Source organism: Rhinoderma darwinii, chromosome 10 (genome assembly GCF_050947455.1).
Source record: "Rhinoderma darwinii isolate aRhiDar2 chromosome 10, aRhiDar2.hap1, whole genome shotgun sequence".
Classification (NCBI taxonomy): Eukaryota; Metazoa; Chordata; class Amphibia; order Anura; family Rhinodermatidae; genus Rhinoderma; species Rhinoderma darwinii.
The window spans coordinates 48,081,921-48,100,617 of record NC_134696.1 but is presented as its reverse complement, the minus strand read 5'-3'; the positions used below and the strand labels follow the sequence as shown (position 1 = coordinate 48,100,617).

The 18,697-nt window shown below is 45.1% G+C and overlaps 1 protein-coding gene and 1 long non-coding RNA gene across 2 annotated transcripts in view; one reads left to right on the top strand and one right to left on the bottom strand.

Annotated features, from left to right (window-relative positions):
• Positions 1–18,697, bottom strand: part of SLC17A7 (solute carrier family 17 member 7) — a 130,550-nt gene that overhangs the window by 56,359 nt on the left and 55,494 nt on the right. Inside the window, exon 3 of the mRNA XM_075839861.1 lies at positions 12,941–13,059. Within this exon, the coding sequence (XP_075695976.1) occupies positions 12,941–13,059 (119 nt within the window). The remainder of the gene's footprint in view (positions 1–12,940; positions 13,060–18,697) is intronic.
• LOC142662039 (uncharacterized) overlaps positions 1–18,697 on the top strand; it is an 82,935-nt gene that overhangs the window by 38,078 nt on the left and 26,160 nt on the right. The window lies entirely within an intron of this gene.

The following is an 18,697-nucleotide window of genomic DNA, read 5'->3' as shown; positions in this document are numbered from 1 at the left end:
ATAACACACATTGGTTCACAATCTGTTTGTAGATTTCACTCCGTCATTGTAGTATATTTTTCACCGAATATTTTCTAAAGCTTTACCTTTATCCCTAAAGAAATTTAGCTATGCATTGCTCAGATATTTCTGATGTTACCCATTAATGGAGCTACAGTACTTAAAGGAGGAGCTGTCAGTAATGGAACAGAGATGGTCCTAACATAGGTCCACATAGCAAAACATAGACTAGAGCCCCTTTCCACCATTACCACCAGTAAATTCAGAACATGAAAAGAATGGGATTATTTTGGTGTCCACTGTGCACCATGTGTTTTTGCCTAATGCACAGGAACTATGCACACAGTGATGTCCCAGCATAGAACAGCAGCACTTGGATAATGCACATTGTAATGTCACAGTAAAGGCATAATTAGTTCAATTATGTTTCATCACGTGATGCATTCACATAGTGATGTCACAGTACAGGGATAATGCAAATAATGATACATACAAAAATGTCACCATGCACACAGTGACATAATAGCACAGAAAAAAATAATAATAATGTCACACTGCAGGTATGATGCATACAGTGATACCGAATTACAGGGATCATGCACACAGCAGGGACTTATCAAGCAACAATGAGACTCCATATAAAAATATGATCTATAGTCATCACTAACTGTAACTTACCTTCGAGTGAAGATGGCCCTATTAATTGTTGGGCCCCATAGCAACTGCTATACCTGCTACCATGGTAGTTACACCCATGGGTACAGACAATGAAAACAGTCAATATCTGTCAGTTAGAGCTGCTTACTGCCTTTTTTTAAAAATGTATAAATAGCCATTCTCATATCTTCAGTAGCCACCCATTACCTAGTAGCAAACCCTGCTATGTTAAATGTGGTAATACTATACAAAAGTATTTTAGATTATATTTATTCTATTCTTTAGTATATTAAAATAGATTTACTTTTATTTTTAAATGTTTTTTATTGATTTGTTTTGTAACAAAAAACGTAAATACAAAAGGTCAAAATTCATAACACACAGGAGTAACCCATCTATGGTGGCATATAAAGAAAAAGACATCTTAAACCTGTAAATGATAGAGACGAGGAAGATATATTGCGTGGTAGTCAGGGGCGTAACTAGGAAAGACTGGTCCCCATAGCAAACTTTTGGCTGCCCCCCCCCCCCACTCCTCCCCTGGCTGCCTCACACAGCCCCGCCTTGTAGATAGTGCCCACCTGATAATAGTGCCATACAGCCCCTCCCCTGTAGATTGTGCGATACAGCCCCCCTGTAGATTCTACCATACAGCCCCCCTGTTGGTTCTGTCATACAGCCCCCCTGTATATTCTACCATAGAGCCACCCTGTAGATAGTGACATACAGCTCCCCTGTAGATAGTGCCATACAGCCCCCCTGTAGGTAGTGCCATACAGCCCCACCTGTAGATCGTGCCATACAGACCGCTGTAGATAGCGCCATACAGCCCCCCTGTAGATAGTGCCATACAGTCCCACCTGTAGAAAGTGCCATACAGCCCCACCTGTGGAAAGTGCCATACAGCCCCCACTGTAGATAGTGCCATACAGCCCCCCTGTAGATAGTGCCATACAACCCCCCTGTAGCTAGTGTCACACCCCCCTTGTAGATCGTGCCACACAGCCCCCCCCCTGTAGATATGGCCCCTCTCCCCCCTTGTAGACAGTGCCATGCCGCCCCCCCTTATAGATAGCCGCCCACCTCGCCTTTGTAGATAGTGCCATATAGCCCCCACCTCACCATTGTAGACAGTGCCCCCCAAACAAATAAAACAAAAAATTGTACTCATCTAGGCCCCGTTCCAACAACTAAAGGAGCTTTTCCACAACGCGGACTGGATCCTTGCATACAGGGTTCCGTTGTTTTTGACTAAATTAATAGCGCAGTGGACTGAACGGGAAAACAACGCAGATGTAACGGCAGGGGGTAGGGAGACGGACAAGTGAGCCCTAATCTACCCGCCACTCTGTCCCTGCCTACTTGCAACGACCCGCCCTAGGCGACGGGGTACAACTGGGCGGCGGTCCCTGCGCTCAGTAAGTGCACGACAAACACGACAAACATACAAGGAACACAAGCAAGGAAAAGGGGCCGTTGCCCACGGCAACACCGTGAGCAACCAGAGTGGTGAACAAGCCGAGTCAAGCCAGGAGTGTGCGAGGTACAAAACGAAAAGCAGAAGAGTAGTCGGTAAGCCAGGGTCGGTATGGAGCAGGATCAAAAATAGCAGGAGCTGTAGCTGGGCCAGGCACCACAAGGAAGGAAACAAAAGCAATAACAAGCACCGAGGGACAGGAAGTGCAGGCTTAAATAGACCGAGGGCGGGAGCTAGCTGAGTCTGGCCAGGTTACGATAGGCTCTCCCACTCCTAAGCCTGCCAGCCTGAATGGTGGAAGCAGGAGTCAGTCTCAGGGATGTATTCTCAGGTGCTGACTGATTAGTTCTGGGAGTTAACCCCGCAGTGCCTGGCAGATCCTTTACAGCAGACTTAGATAGTGCAGCCTGAAATCTTCCTTCTCTCTGCTGAACTCTATAAATATACAGTTTCTTGTCCATACTTGTTGAGTGGCTCTTTCCTGACATGATATCAGAACTGTGCTGTGTGCTCTGAGCCATCAGACATCTCCCTACTGCTGCTCCCCCTCATGGGCACATGAATCTCACACACACACTGAGGGAGAAATATTGCAATGCCTTTTATCCTGCAATCAGGGAGTAGACTCTATACACCCCTCACCACCGGGGACAGTTTTTCCCCCGTCTCCTTTACTTAATCCTTGAGTTAATTCCCCACAGCCATGTTTGATAAAGTTGTAGGGCATGTTAAGAGAGGATCTCTGCACAAGTTCTAATAACCCTATTAACATAAGGGAAATAGCCATCCTGAGCTGGGTGCCCTCTCCCCAGGCCCAGGGTCCCGATCATCACCACATGTGCTACCTCTATGGTACGTCTGCCCATGCAAAAATTGAATATTTTAGCAGGTCTCTAGGGGGAACAAGTTAAAGGGTTCATGGTATATGGACATGGATCATCTTATAGGCCTTATCAGGAAACATTTTCTTTCAGATTGGGATACTAAGGATAGTATTGTTAGGGAATAAAACAGGGCTCTTATTGATTAGTATGTCCTAGTCACAATATCCTTGTTAAAGGAGTGGACTAGTTTAGAAAACCTAATTCTGAGTTAATACAAGGGTCCTCTGTTCAGGACCCTCTTGGCCAGAGTGGAGAGCGGTTACAAAGAGTGCCCCTCACTCTGCAGGACGTATCCTATCCTACATTACACAGACAAATGAACACCTACTATCAGGGAGACACTTTATGATCTGCTTATTGTCAATGGGCCCTTCTAACAAGTAGGCATTACCTAAAGCGGACAACCCCTTTAACCTGTTAGTGACCACCCATAGGTGTTCTTACGGCGGCCACTAAGGGGCTTTACTCCAATGCAGTAGCATTATTACGGCACTGCATAGGAATAAATAAATAAAGTGGGGAGCAGTTAAATCTCCCTGCTCTCAGTTACTTGAGGTAGCTTAGGGCTGGGAGCAGACCTGCTCGAATGGTCGAGGTCAATATCAGTATCGATTCTGCTCGTTTAACCCCTGAGATAGCGAGCGCCAAATCTGAGTGGTTTTGGAGGGAGGGGGCTCCCTCTCTCACCCCAATGGCATCCTGCAATGTGATCGCAGGGTGCCGATGTCTTCTATGGCACCCGGGGGCCTAATAAAGGCCCCCAGGTCTGCCTCTAGTTAATGCCTGTTAGGCCATGCCAAAGGCGTTTTACACGGACAGGCAGTAATACACTGCAATACAGAAGTATTGCTGTGTATTATAAAAGCGTTCAGATGATCGCATAGTGAAGTCCCCAAGTGGGACTAATAAAAAAGTTTAAAAAAAAGCTTAATAAAAGGTTATAATAAATAAATAAAAATCCAAAGTAAACAAATTAAAAACCTAATTTTTCCCCTTACAAAATGCTTTATTATGAAAAAAAAGGATAAAAGTTACACATGTTTTGTAACGCCGTGTCCGTAACGACCCCAACTATAACGCTATTACATTATTTAACCTGATCGACGAACGTCGTAAAAAATAAAATTAAAAACAATGCAACAATAGCTGTTTTCTGTACATCCTGCCTTAAAAAAAATGTGATCAAAAAGTCGCATTGTACTCAAAAATGGTAGCAATAAAAACAAATAAAAAAGTCGTCCTGCAAAAAAAAAGCCCTCCTACAGCAGCATTGGCAGAAAAATAAAAATGTTATGGCTTTTAAATTATGGAAACACAAAAACAAACAATTTTGAAAAAAAAAAAGTGTTTTTACTGTGTAAAAGTAGTAAAACATAAGAACAACCCGCTGAATAAAGTTATTGTGTTATTTATACCACGCGGTAAATGGCATGATTTTAGGAGGCAAAAAAAGAGTGGTGAAATTGCTGTTTTTTTCTATACCCCCCCCCCCCAAAAAAAAGTTAATAAAAGTTAATCAATAAATTATATGTACCCCTAAATGCTGCAATTAAAAAATACAACATGTCCCACAAAAAACAAGACCTTATACAGCCATGTCAACGCAAAATTAAAAAAGTTATAGCTCTTTGAATAAGACAATGGAAAAACTTGAAAAATAGCTTAGTCATTAAGGACTAAAATAGGCTGGTCACTAAGGAGTTAAAGAGGTTTTCCCACGAGGGATGTTTATGACTTTCCACAGGATATCCTCAGAAAGTCTGGCTTGAGAAAGACCCTCCACTTGTCATGGGTCGAAACGTTGCCATTTTTTACTGGATGTTTGACCAATAAAATAATCTATTGATTTACATTTCGGAGATGTGTGCTGCTGTTCAACCATGCATTTTCGGAGGATTACGTTACATCAGACTGGGTTTGTCTGCATTTACAGCGTGACACTGCTCCTGATATCGGGATTTGTGCTGCTTCAAATACGTTATTTTGGTATCATTTCCACAGGATATGTCATAAATGTCAGATATATGCGGGTCCCACCTCTCTCGCACCTATCTCTAGAACGGGGCCCCCTAAACCCCGTCTGCTATGGCTGACTCCCGGCCACTTCCTGACTTTATGGTCGGGAGTTACGCTGTTTCCATAACTCCCGTATTAGCGAATAGCAGTTACGGAAGCAGCGTAGCATGCGAGCTCCACTGTTTCCGTAACTACCATTCAGTTTTATGGAGCTTACGAAAACAGCATAGATCAGCGAGCTACGCTGTTTTGACCTTCATGGTCGGAAATCAGCCAACACACACAGAGGTAGAATGGGGCTTAGGGGGCCCCGTTCTAGAGATAGGTGTGGGTCCCAGAGGTGGGACCCGCATCTATCTGACATTTATGACATATCCTGTGGATATGTCATATATGTCCCTCGTGGGTAAACCACTTTAAGGGTTAACATAACTTTGAATCCTTTCTATACCTCACATTGGGGCAGATGTACTAATGCAGTCTAAGACTTAGACAGCGTATAGTAAGATGCAGCAAATTTATCATAGTGGTGGTGAATGCTGTATGATAAATTTGGCGCGTCTTACTTAAGATGCTGGATACTTTTCTCCATCTTACACCATCTTTGATTTGGCTTATTTTGCAACAGAATTTTGTGCCAGTTTTTGGCACACGATGGCGCACAGTTGTCTTTTTACATGGATCAAATAAAATTGCAATTGCAAGTAATTCAGCTCTGATGTTAGATATGTATGTGCCTTTGGCTGGGAGATACTGTGGGGGAAGTTAACAACATTTCTACGCCAGAATTCAAGAGATGAGGGTCTGGAACAGAAGACCCCAATCTATTAAAGCATACCTCCAATTATACTGACATTATTTAGAAAAATTATTATAGTGCATGAGTGTGCCCAATAATCATTTGTATTAGCGATTTTGCTTCTAACTATGGCACGGACTGTCTAAAAAACGTTCTGCCGTCAGCTCATAACTCTGCTGTAGGAGACACAGCATCCTTGCTCTGTGTCCTAGGCTTTTGTCTCCGGGATGGCCGCTAACGCTATAGGATCACATTTCATTCTACAGTGATGGCGGGTGTTCTGGATGCGGGAACCATGGAGACGAGCAGGACGCTTTCCTACTGCAGAGTTATGAGCGGCTGGCAGGACAGACTTCAGATAGCCAATGCTGTAGTTAGACGCAAAATGGCTAATACAACAAGTTATTTAGAAAAAGTATTATTGTGCACCCTCCTGCACTATAATCATTTGAATATATAATGTCAGTATAATTGGAGGTACGCATTAAGGCTGAGTTCACACGGGGCGGATACACTGCGTAAAAGCATGCAGTGTATCCGCTCTGTGCGCCGCAGGGAATTCCGGCCAAAAAAACGCACCAACCTGTGGTGCAGTTTTTCGCCCAGACTATCCGCTGTGAAAATGTTAGGGATCTGCCAGGTACTACGTCTAGGTATACTCCTGGGATTAATCAATCCACACCTGAGGCCAGACCTGTTAGACTGACACCGTCTCCCACCAACCAGGGTGGCAGGCTCAGGAGTGGGAGAGCCTATCGCGGCCTGGTCAGTCGGAGTTAGCTCCGCCCCCTGTCCTTTATTACCTGCCGTGTTCTCTTCCTCAGTGCTTGTAATTCTTCTGGATTCCTGGCCCCACTGCTGCCTTGCTCCAGCCTGCTTCTGCCGTGCTTCTGCCTTGCTGCAGTTCCGCTTATCCTGCTTCGCTTTGCCCCTGGCTTGCTTCCTTCTCCATGCTCACGTTGGTATACTCCACTTCATCCTGGTCCTGACTATTCATTCACCGCTCCGTTTCCTCGCGGCGTTCCGTGGGCTACTGCCCCTTCCCTTGCGTGTTCCCTGTTTGTTCTCCCGTGCACTTAGACAGCGTAGGGACCGCCGCCCAGTTGTACCCCGTCGCCTAGGGCGGGTCGTTGCAAGTAGGCAGGGACAGGGCGGTGGGTAGATTAGGGCTCACTTTCCCTTCACCTCCTTCCTGCCATTACATAATTACAAGCCCATACCTAGTCTGCCATTCTCCTACGCTGACGCTATCATGGACCCCCTTGAGACCCTGACCCAGCAGATGCAGGGCCTCTCCCTACAGGTCCAGGCCCTGGCCCAGAGGGTCAACCAGGGTGACGCTGCCTTAGTAGTACCCCTCACCTCACCTCTAGAACCCGACCTCAAGTTACCTGACCGGTTCTCAGGGGACCGTAAGACGTTTCTCTCCTTCCGGGAGAGTTGCAGACTGTATTTCCGCCTAAAACCCCACTCCTCAGGTTCCGAGAACCAGCGGGTGGGTATCATCATATCCCGACTCCAGGAAGGGCCCCAAGAGTGGGCCTTCTCCTTGGCTCCTGACGCCCCTGAACTTTCCTCTGTTGATCGTTTTTTCTCTGCCCTCTGACTCATTTACGATGAGACTGACAGGACTGCTTTAGCCGAGAGTCAGCTGGTGACCTTACGTCAGGGTAGGAGACCGGTTGAGGAATACTGTTCTGATTTTAGAAAGTGGTGCGTAGCTTCTCAGTGGAACGATCCGGCCCTAAGGTGCCAGTTTAGGTTAGGATTATCTGACGCCCTGAAGGATCTGCTGGTTAGCTACCCCTCTTCTGACTCCCTTGACCAGGTTATGGCCCTAGCAGTACGACTTGACCGACGTCTCAGGGAACGTCAGCTTGAACGTTTCAATGTGCTCCCCTCTGACTTTTCTGCGATCCCCCCCGAGGTCCCGTCCCCTCGCTCCCTCCACGGAGGACTCGGAGGTACCTATGCAACTCGGGGCCTCCATGTCCCCTCGACAACGTAGGGAGTTTCGCAGAATGAATGGTCTCTGCTTCTACTGTGGGGACGACAAGCATCTACTGAACACCTGTCCCAGGCGCAAGAATAAAAAGCCAGAAAACTTCCGCGCCTAAGTGATCATCGGGGAGGTCACTTGGGCGCACAGGTATTTCCCGTTAATGTGAAACGCAATAAAATTTTGCTTCCCTTTCAGGTCTCGTTTGCTGGCCGGTCTGCCACTGGCAGTGCCTTCGTGGATTCTGGCTCATCTGCTAATATCATGTCTGTGGAATTTGCTATGTCTCTAAAGATGCCTTTTATTGATTTACCTTATCCTATCCCTGTAGTAGGTATCGACTCAACCCCCCTTGCTAATGGTTATTTTACTCAGCATACTCCTGTTTTTGAACTCCTGGTTGGCTCCATGCATTTGGAGCAGTGCTCTGTACTGGTGATGCAGGGATTATCGTCTGATCTGGTATTAGGTCTTCCCTGGTTGCAGTTGCATAATCCCACGTTTGATTGGAATACTGGGGAGCTTACAAAATGGGGTAATGAATGTCTTATGTCATGTCTTTCTGTTAACTCTATTTCTCCCCGGGAGGAGGTAAACACGCTTCCTGAGTTTATTCAGGACTTCGCCGATGTGTTTTCTAAGGAGGCCTCCGAGGTGTTGCCCCCCCATAGAGATTACGATTGCGCCATCGATTTGGTGCCTGGTGCCAAGCTTCCTAAGGGTAGGATATTTAATCTTTCATGTCCTGAACGTGAAGCTATGAGAGTGTATATCCAAGAATGCCTGGCCAAGGGTTTCATTCGCCCCTCGACTTCTCCTGTAGGTGTTGGCTTCTTCTTCGTGGGGAAGAAGGATGGTGGTCTTAGGCCGTGCATTGATTATCGTAACCTGAATAAGGTCACCGTAAGGAACCAGTACCCACTTCCTTTGATTCCGGATCTTTTTAATCAGGTTCAGGGAGCCCAATGGTTTTCTAAGTTCGATCTACGGGGGGCATATAACCTTCTCCGCATCAAAGAGGGGGATGAGTGGAAAACTGCGTTCAACACACCCGAGGGTCATTTCGAATACCTGGTCATGCCCTTTGGGTTGTGTAATGCCCCTGCTGTCTTCCAGAATTTTATTAATGAAATCCTGAGAGAATACCTGGGTAATTTTCTTGTTGTGTACCTTGATGACATACTGGTGTTTTCCAAGGACTGGTCCTCCCACGTGGAGCATGTCAGGAAGGTGCTCCAGGTCTTTCGGGAGAATAATCTGTTTGCTAAGACTGAAAAATGTGTCTTTGGGGTACAGGAGATACCATTTTTAGGGAAAATCCTCACTCCTCATGAATTCCACATGGACCCTGCCAAGGTTCAGGCTGTGGCGGAATGGGTCCAACCTGCCTCCCTTAAGGCGTTACAGTGTTTTTTAGGGTTCGCCAACTATTACAGGAGATTTATTGCCAACTTCTCGGTCGTCGCTAAGCCTCTTACGGACCTTACTCGCAAGGGTGCTGATGTCCTCCATTGGCCCCCTGAGGCCGTCCAGGCCTTTCAGACCCTCAAGAAGTGCTTTATCTCGGCCCCCGTGCTGATTCAGCCCAACCAAGAGGAGCCATTTATTGTGGAGGTTGACGCATCCGAGGTGGGAGTGGGGGCCGTCTTGTCCCAGGGTACCAGCTCCCTCACCCATCTCCGCCCCTGTGCTTACTTCTCTAGGAAGTTTTCGCCCACGGAGAGTAACTATGATATTGGCAACCGCGAACTTCTAGCCATTAAATGGGCTTTTGAAGAGTGGCGGCACTTCCTGGAGGGGGCCAGACACCAGGTAACGGTCCTTACGGATCACAAGAATCTGGTTTTCCTAGAATCGGCCTGGAGGCTTAATCCTAGACAAGCTCGGTGGGCACTATTCTTTACCAGATTTAAATTCTTGGTTACCTATAGGGCTGGGTCCAAGAATATTAAGGCTGATGCTCTGTCACGTAGTTTCATGGCCAATCCTCCTTCCGAGAAGGATCCTGCTTGTATTTTACCCCCTGGTATAATCGTTTCTGCCACGGATTCTGATTTAGCTTCTGATATTGCAGCTGATCAGGGTTCAGCTCCCGGGAACGTCCCTGGGGACAAACTGTTTGTTTCCCTGCAATACCGGCTAAGGGTACTCAGGGAAAACCATGACTCCGCTCTATCTGGTCATCCTGGCATCTTGGGCACCAAACACCTCATTACCAGAAACTATTGGTGGCCTGGGTTGCCTAAAGATGTTAGGGCTTACGTCGCCACTTGTGAGGTTTGCGCTAGGTCCAAAACCCCTAGGTCCCGACCTGCGGGCCTACTACGTTCCTTGCCCATTCCCCAGAGACCTTGGACCCATATCTCCATGGATTTTATCACCGATTTGCCCCCATCTCAGGGCAAGTCGGTGGTGTGGGTGGTAGTAGACCGCTTCAGCAAGATGTGCCACTTTGTGCCCCTTAAGAAGCTACCTAACGCCAAGACGTTAGCTTCTTTGTTTGTGAAACACATCCTGCGTCTCCATGGGGCCCCAGTCAATATAGTTTCTGACAGAGGGGTACAATTTGTTTCCTTATTTTGGAGAGCTTTTTGTAAAAAGTTGGAGATTGATCTGTCCTTCTCCTCCGCCTTCCATCCCGAAACTAATGGCCAAAGGGAAAGGACTAACCAATCCCTGGAACAATATTTAAGGTGTTTCATCTCTGACTGTCAATTCGATTGGGTCTCATTCCTTCCCCTTGCTGAATTTTCCCTGAATAACCGGGTCAGTAACTCGTCAGGGGTCTCCCCGTTTTTCTGTAATTTCGGGTTTAACCCAAGGTTCTCCTCCGTTTCCCCTGGTTGTTCCAATAATCCTGAGGTAGAGGATGTTCATCGGGAACTGTGCACAGTCTGGGCCCAGGTTCAGAAGAACCTAGAGGCGTCCCAGAGCGCACAAAAGATTCAGGCTGATAGTAGACGTTCTGCTAACCCCCGGTTTGTCGTCGGGATTTGGTCTGGTTGTCGTCCAGGAACTTGCGCCTTAAGGTCCCGTCCAGGAAGTTTGCTCCCCGATTTATTGGACCTTATAAGATCATTGAAGTCCTCAACCCTGTATCCTTCCGTCTGGAAGCCATGATTAAGGACGTGCTTAACGTCTGAAACGCGTAGGCTCCAGGACTGGATCGTTACTTACTCCTGTCTGCACACCAGGGCTCCAACCTATTGGACCTTTTTAATTGAAAATTCAGTAAACTTGGAACTAGTTTCCTTTTTATCCTCTTCAGCGCTGGACTCAGCCCTTTGCCTTTGCCTGCCTGTATCCTTCCGTCTGGAGCTGCCCCCATCCTTTCACATACATGACGTCTTCCATGCCTCCCTCCTCAAACGCTGCTCCCCGTCCTGGTCCCCCTCGAGGAAACCTCCTGTTCCCGTTCTCACCCCTGAGGGGGTGGAATTCGAGGTGGCCAAGATTATGGACAGTAGGATGGTCCAGGGCTCCCTCCAGTACCTGGTCCATTGGAGAGGATACGGGCCGGAGGAGAGGACTTGGGTACCTGCCCGTGATGTTCACGCTGGGGTATTGATCAGGAGGTTCCACCTTCTCTTCCCTACTAAACCGGGTCCTCTTAGTAAGGGTCCGGTGGCCCCTCATAAAAGGGGGAGTACTGTTAGGGATCTGCCAGGTACTACGTCTAGGTATACTCCTGGGATTAATCAATCCACACCTGAGGCCAGACCTGTTAGACTGACACCGTCTCCCACCAACCAGGGTGGCAGGCTCAGGAGTGGAAGAGCCTATCGCGGCCTGGTCAGTCTGAGTTAGCTCCGCCTCCTGTCCTTTATTACCTACCGTGTTCTCTTCCTCAGTGCTTGTAATTCTTCTGGATTCCTGGCCCCACTGCTGCCTTGCTCCAGCCTGCTTCTGCCGTGCTTCTGCCTTGCTGCAGTTCCGCTTATCCTGCTTCGCTTTGCCCCTGGCTTGCTTCCTTCTCCATGCTCACGTTGGTATACTCCACTTCATCCTGGTCCTGACTATTCATTCACCGCTCCGTTTCCTCGCGGCATTCCGTGGGCTACTGCCCCTTCCCTTGCGTGTTCCCTGTTTGTTCTCCCGTGCACTTAGACAGCGTAGGGACCGCCGCCCAGTTGTACCCCGTCGCCTAGGGCGGGTCGTTGCAAGTAGGCAGGGACAGGGCGGTGGGTAGATTAGGGCTCACTTTCCCTTCACCTCCTTCCTGCCATTACAGGAAAACTGCAGCACTTATGTGGATTGGTAGCAGGCCAGCCTCCTGGAATGACGTTAGATGGGATGAATCGTCATCCCAGGAGGCCGGCCTTCTGACGTCAACCAGGGCGGCCTCCTGAGATGATGTTTCATCCCATGTGACTGCCGCTACAGCCTGTGATTGGCTGCAGTGGTCACATGGGATGAAACGTCATCCCAGGAGGCCACGCTGGGGGGAGGAACACAGACTTCTGGGTAAATATGAGGTTTTATTTTTTTTCCTGAGTTGCGTTTTTTGCGGCAGAATCGCTTCGAACCCGCCGCAAAAAATGCAACAATTTCTATTTGTTGCGGGATTTACCTCCCCGTTGAATTCAAAGGGGAAATCCTGCAACAAATAAGCAGCGTTTATGCAAATACCAATGACATGCTGCGGAATAAAATTTTCGCACCGCAGGTCAATTTCGGAGTGTTTTTTCCGCTCATTATTTACGCAGCATGTGCATAAGATTTGTTTTATCTCATCCACTTTGCTGCTACTGTATTTGCTGCATAGTCGACTGCGCTTTTCATTCCGTCAAAACGACGGAACCTTTGCAGAAGGAGACAAACGGAAACCATTTGCACCATATCCGGCACCATTGAAATCAATGGTGATGCAAACGGAAAACTATGGTTTACGCTTGTTTCAGTCAGGGTTCCGTTCATTGGTTCCCCTGACGCCTGAACGGAGTCCTGACACAGATGTGAACGAAGCCTAAACCCACTTTTCCTATAGATTATATCAACTGTAACATTGTATCACGTATTGACCAAGCGATATTATTACTATACACACATTAATAAAATAAAGCATTATAATATAAGCAAGAGATCCAAAAAAGTGAGAGATCTCTTACCTATTAGCTGCAAATTTTTGCGAAATATATCCTCCCGGAATCTGTGTGACTATGTAGCCCCAAAAGAAAGATCCATGTATCATGCCAACTGTTTCAGGGTCCCATGAGAATTGTGCTTGCTGGAAAATAGAATTACAGGGATATTAGACATGGTACAAAACTTCAGTAAAAAAATCTGTGGATGCATAAAGACTAATGTGACACTAATTCTATCTCCATAGTTATATCGGTTCTGCAGAGAAGATAGGACAATGACATTTACATGAAAACCAAAAAAGGATTTTAACCCCTTAAGGAAACTGACAATTTTGGCCTTGAGTACAGAGCAATTTTTTTATATTTTCCTCTATGCATCCCGGCGCTCATAACTTTTTTATTTTTTGTTCGATGTAGCTGTATGACACTTTATTTTTACTTTATATCGGTGCCATTTTTTGGTACATCTACATTATCGTTTAATTTATATACCTTTTTATTTGGTCAAAAAGGCTGAAAAAAAGCAGTTGCGCTACAGTTTTAATTTCTTTTTTTTTTTTTACATCGTACACCAATCATCATAAATGATGCTATAAATTTGTGGTGCAGGTTGTTACAGTCGTGGCGATACCAAATACGTGTATATTATTTTATGTTTTGGGACTTATATTTTATAAAGTTACTGTAATTAATTGTAAATAAATTTGCATTTATGTGTATTTTTTTTAACTGATTTTCTTTTATTTAACATTACTTTATTTAAATTAATTCAACTTTTTTTTTTTAATTCCATAGGGGATTTTTAATTTGCATTTTTATGTTTTAACTTTAATATACTGGTATATATCTATATTCTAGTACATTAAACTGTACCTCAGTATGCCCTAAATATGGTCAGACAGCCCTGGGGTCCTTCAATGGACCCTGGGCTGTCTGGCCATACAAGGTTTGTCCCTTGGTCGCATCACAGAAATTCCCTGTGACATGATCAAAGGGGGTTCCCCCCTTCTTATTTTCCCTTTGAATGCCGCGGTCAGCTTTGATCACGGCATTCATGGGGCTAACGGAGATCAGAGGTTTTTCTTATCTCTGCCGTTAGAGCACGTCTATGCTTGTCATGATGTGGAAACATCCAGCCACTCATGACAAGCATAGATGCCGGCAACAGGTTAAAAGGATTATAGTCCTAAATATTAATAACTTGAGTTATTCAGGACAGTCACACTTATGAAAGAGAGTGAATTTTGTATATTCACATAGTGTGGACATTTCTGGTTGGGCTTGAGCTGATGCCACATAATTGATTTGATGGTCTGGATTTTCACGCTGCTATCATGCTCTCTGCCGAAGACATAGGAAGCACCACAAGCACCAGCAATCTCAGATATCCAGCTAGCCATATTCGATTTCGTACTTGCTACCTTATACCTGCCCAAAAATGTATTTTGTATTTTTTTCACCGCTCAGAAAATTTTGCATTTAGGCGCGCTCTTTACTTTGCACTTAAAGGGAATGTATCACTTATACTTTTGTTCCTTTTTGAAATCAGATAGTGAAACAATCTTTTTTTGTAATGTTTTTTTTTTTACTGTAGATTTTTTTTATTACATTTACTCTACATTATTATGGGGGCAGCCATCTTGCCTGAGATATGCTTTAGAGCAGGGATCTCAAACATGAGGCCCCTGAGGCTGTCATCTGCGGCCCACGGGGCACCATAGCTCCCTTGGGAAAGGAGAGAGCAGGCCGAAAGAGGACGAAGCCCCTGATTTCACTGTCCATATATGGACAATGATGTCAGGGGCTTCCCCCGAGCCGAAGTCCTAGAGCAGAACTTATACTAGCGCTCTGCCCGGGACTCCGGCTCTGGGGTTGCCCATGACATCACTGTCCATATATGGACAGTGATGTCAGAGGCATTCCCAGAGTTCCAGAGCAGAGCCTATACTAGTGCTCTGCTCTGATCTGGGACTCCGGCTCTGGGGTTTCCCTGACATCACATTCCGGTCCAGGACGATCCCCTAACGTCCCTGTCTGTGGACAGTGATGCCAGGGGCTCCTCTAGTAGAGGAATCCTCGGCCTAAGCGTCAGCAATGCTCTGGCTGGGGATTCCAATCCTAGAGGGAGCCCCAATGGAGCTATCTACAGGGAGGTGTGTGTGTGTGTGTGTGTGTGTGTGTGTGTGTGTGTGTGTGTGTGTGTGTGTGTGTGGCACTATCTACAAGGGGCACTGTGGCATAATCTACAGAGGGCACTGTGGCATGATCTAGGGGGGTGTGGCATTATCTAGAGGGGGTGTGGCATTATCTACAGAGGGCACTGTGGCATTATCTACAGAGGGCACTGTGGCATTATCTACAGGTGGGCACTGTGGCATTATCTACAGAGGGCAATGTGGCACTATCTAAAAAGGGGCTGCCCAATCTTCATATTCTTGTGTCTGTCAAATGCTACCAACTGAACAGCCAGACTGCATTTAGCTAAACTTAAACTGGAAAACTGGATTGTTAAAATGAGCATCTGGCGTAAACTCGCACATTTTCATTAAGATTAAACCTAGTAGTATTATTATGGTAATGTAGTATTATTATAGTAATGTAGTATTGTTATAGTAATGTAGTATCATTATAGTAATGTAGTATTATAGTAATGTAGTATTGTTATAGTAATGTAGTATTATTATAGACATGTAGTATTATTATAGTAATGTAGTATTGTTATAGAAATGTAGTATTGTTATAGTAAAGTAGTATTATGGTAATGTAGTATTATTATAGTAATGTATTATTATTATAGTAATGTAGTATTATAGCAATGTAGTGTTATTATAGTAATGTAGTATTATTATAGTAATGTAGTATTGTTATAGTAATGCAGTATTATTATAGTAATGTAGTATTGTTATAGTAATGTAGTATTATGGTAATGTAGTATTATTATAGTATTGTTATATTATTATAGTAATGCGGTATTGTTATAGTAATGTAGTATTATTATGATAGCAATGTAGTATTGTTATAGTAATGTAGTAGTATTATTATAGTAATGTATTATTATAGTAATGTAGTATTATTATGATAGTAATGTAGTATTGGTATAGTAATGTACTAATGTTATAGTAATGTATTATTATAATAATGTAGTATTGTTATAGTAATGTATATTACGGGAGCGTTGCTAGGCGACGTCAGTAAATAGTCACTGTCCAGGGTGCTGAAAGAGTTAAAGAGGCTCTGTCACCCGATTTTGCAACCCCTATCTGCTATTGCAGCAGATCGGCGCTGCAATGTAGATTACAGTAACGTTTTTATTTTTTAAAAACGAGCATTTTTGGCCAAGTTATGACCATTTTTGTATTTATTCAAATGAGGCTTGCAAAAGTCCAAGTGGGCGTGTTTAAAGTAAAAGTCCAAGTGGGCGTGTATTATGTGCGTACATCGGGGCGTTTTTACTACTTTTACTAGCTGGGCGTTCTGACGAGAAGTATCATCCACTTCTCTTCAGAACGCCCAGCTTCTGGCAGTGCAGACACAGCCGTGTTCTCGAGAGATCACGCTGTGTCGTCACTCACAGGTCCTGCATCGTGTCGGCCACATCGGCACCAAAGGCTACAGTTGATTCTGCAGCAGCATCAGCGTTTGCAGGTAAGTAGCTACATCGACTTACCTGCAAACGCCGATGCTGCTGCAGAATCAACTGTAGCCTCTGGTGCCGATGTGTCCTCGCTCGTCCGACACGATGCAGGACCTGTGAGTGACGACACAGCGTGATCTCTCGATCTGCCCTAATCCTGCCTATGATGATAATGAGATTACTGCTTAGAAGTGACTTCTACAGAATAGGAAGTGTCAGCCTATTGTGAGAATCAGTGGCCAGAGTGAAAACGGAGAGATTTTAAGATTATTTTTTTTATATAAACAATGACATGGAAAATAAAAAATAATCACCAAAAAATCTTTAAAAAATATGTTTAACATAAAAACTTGATTTAAACAGTAAGTTTCTGATGACACATTTCCTTTACGTTTTTTTCCATCTGTGACACAGGCAGAATACACTGGCAAATAAATGGTGTAATTTCAGTACCCAGCGTTCACACTATTCCAGCATTTTTGTTAGTCGGCATGGTCCCTCTATTCCAGCTATTGGATTCTGAGGCTTTCTGCAAGTTGATGGCGTAATGGAGTTGAACGATGCCAAAATGGCACTCATTTTAACAAGGCTGTGCCCTCTCCTCTACAGTTATGCTGCAGGGAATTTGGGGTAGTACCTAGAGTTTTCCACCTCTGCACAGGTGCAAGCCAATGAAGTCAAGATTAGTGACTACAGACACTGGGTCAACCTAATATTGAATGCCAGTATAAATAATGGGTAATCTGGTACTGACGTCTGCTTTTATTTTCAGGTTCCTAGCCCTCTCCCCAAAAAAATTTTCTCCCAGCAGCCCACATTCTCTCAGTTTCCCATGTAGATGCTGGCCTATTCTGTTGCAAGTATTATTTTGACATGGTCTTTGATGCACCAGGTAAGGCCCCATGCACACGACCGTGCCCGCAATCACGGCCCGCGATTGCTGGCACGGCCGGCCGCCGACTGACAGCCGCATTTTCGGCCCGTGCTCCCATACAAAGTATAGGAGCACGGCCCGCAATATGCCAAAGAACGGACATGTTCCATAATTCCCGGAACATTTCCATGGCATGGACACCCTTCCGTAGTGCTACGGAAAGGTGTCCGCGTTCAATGAAAGTGAATGGGTCAGTTTTTGCGGACCGCAATTGCGGACCGCAAAAACTGAGGTTTTCTACGGTCGTTTGCATGGGGCCTAAGTCTTACTGGATATGTGACGGTTTTCAGCATCCTCTGCCAGATAAACATGGCTTCAACCACCACCATAACTGGTACAGCTTACACAAGTGCTATGCTATTAGCAGCCTAACATACTGTCAGCCTGCCAGAAATACAAATGCTGCTCTCATTGCAAATTTCCAGACCCTATTCATATGTATAGATCTGTAAAATCCTGGATGAGAAGGACATACATATTTTTAAATGCATTTTTCTCACAATAGCGCAACAAGCTTAACATCATTCATGGAACCTCCTTTAAAAGTAGAAAACATTGAATTGCAAACAATGATCTTATCTGTAAACTTGAAAAATTGTTGCATTGGGATTTTTGGACCACCATCGCGGATGGCCGTCTATGCTCCGTGTTCGAATACTTTTTCTTAACTATACACAACCCTACCTAACCTCCAAATGGGCATCTCATTTTTTCCTTCTGATTTGACGTATTCATAATGACCTTTCTGGCACTCGAGAAAATATGTGATTTTAAGCCTTCAAATCATTATTTGGCCTTTAAAGAAGGTCCAGATTAAAGGCCCTTTTACACTGGGCAATTATCGGGTAGACAAAGCGTTCATAAAACGCTCGTTGCCTGTAATTGACCTGTGTAAACAGAGCAGCTATCAGCAGATGAATGAGCAAACGCTATTTCATCTGCTGATCGTATCGTTTTAAAAAACAAAAAAATTATCGTTGTCGGCAGCTCATCTCCCAGTGTAAACATGGAGACACTCTGCCGACATGATAATAAGGTATGGGGACGAGTGATCTAAGTAACGACCACTCATCCCCATACATAGCTCCTTGTGACTGGAGCAAAGGAGCGTCAATCAATGATGTCTCGCTGATCGCCGCTCGTTGCACCGGACAAAATTGGCAGGTGTAATATGGCCTTAAGACCTGGATATTTGGGAATACAACAAAACAGA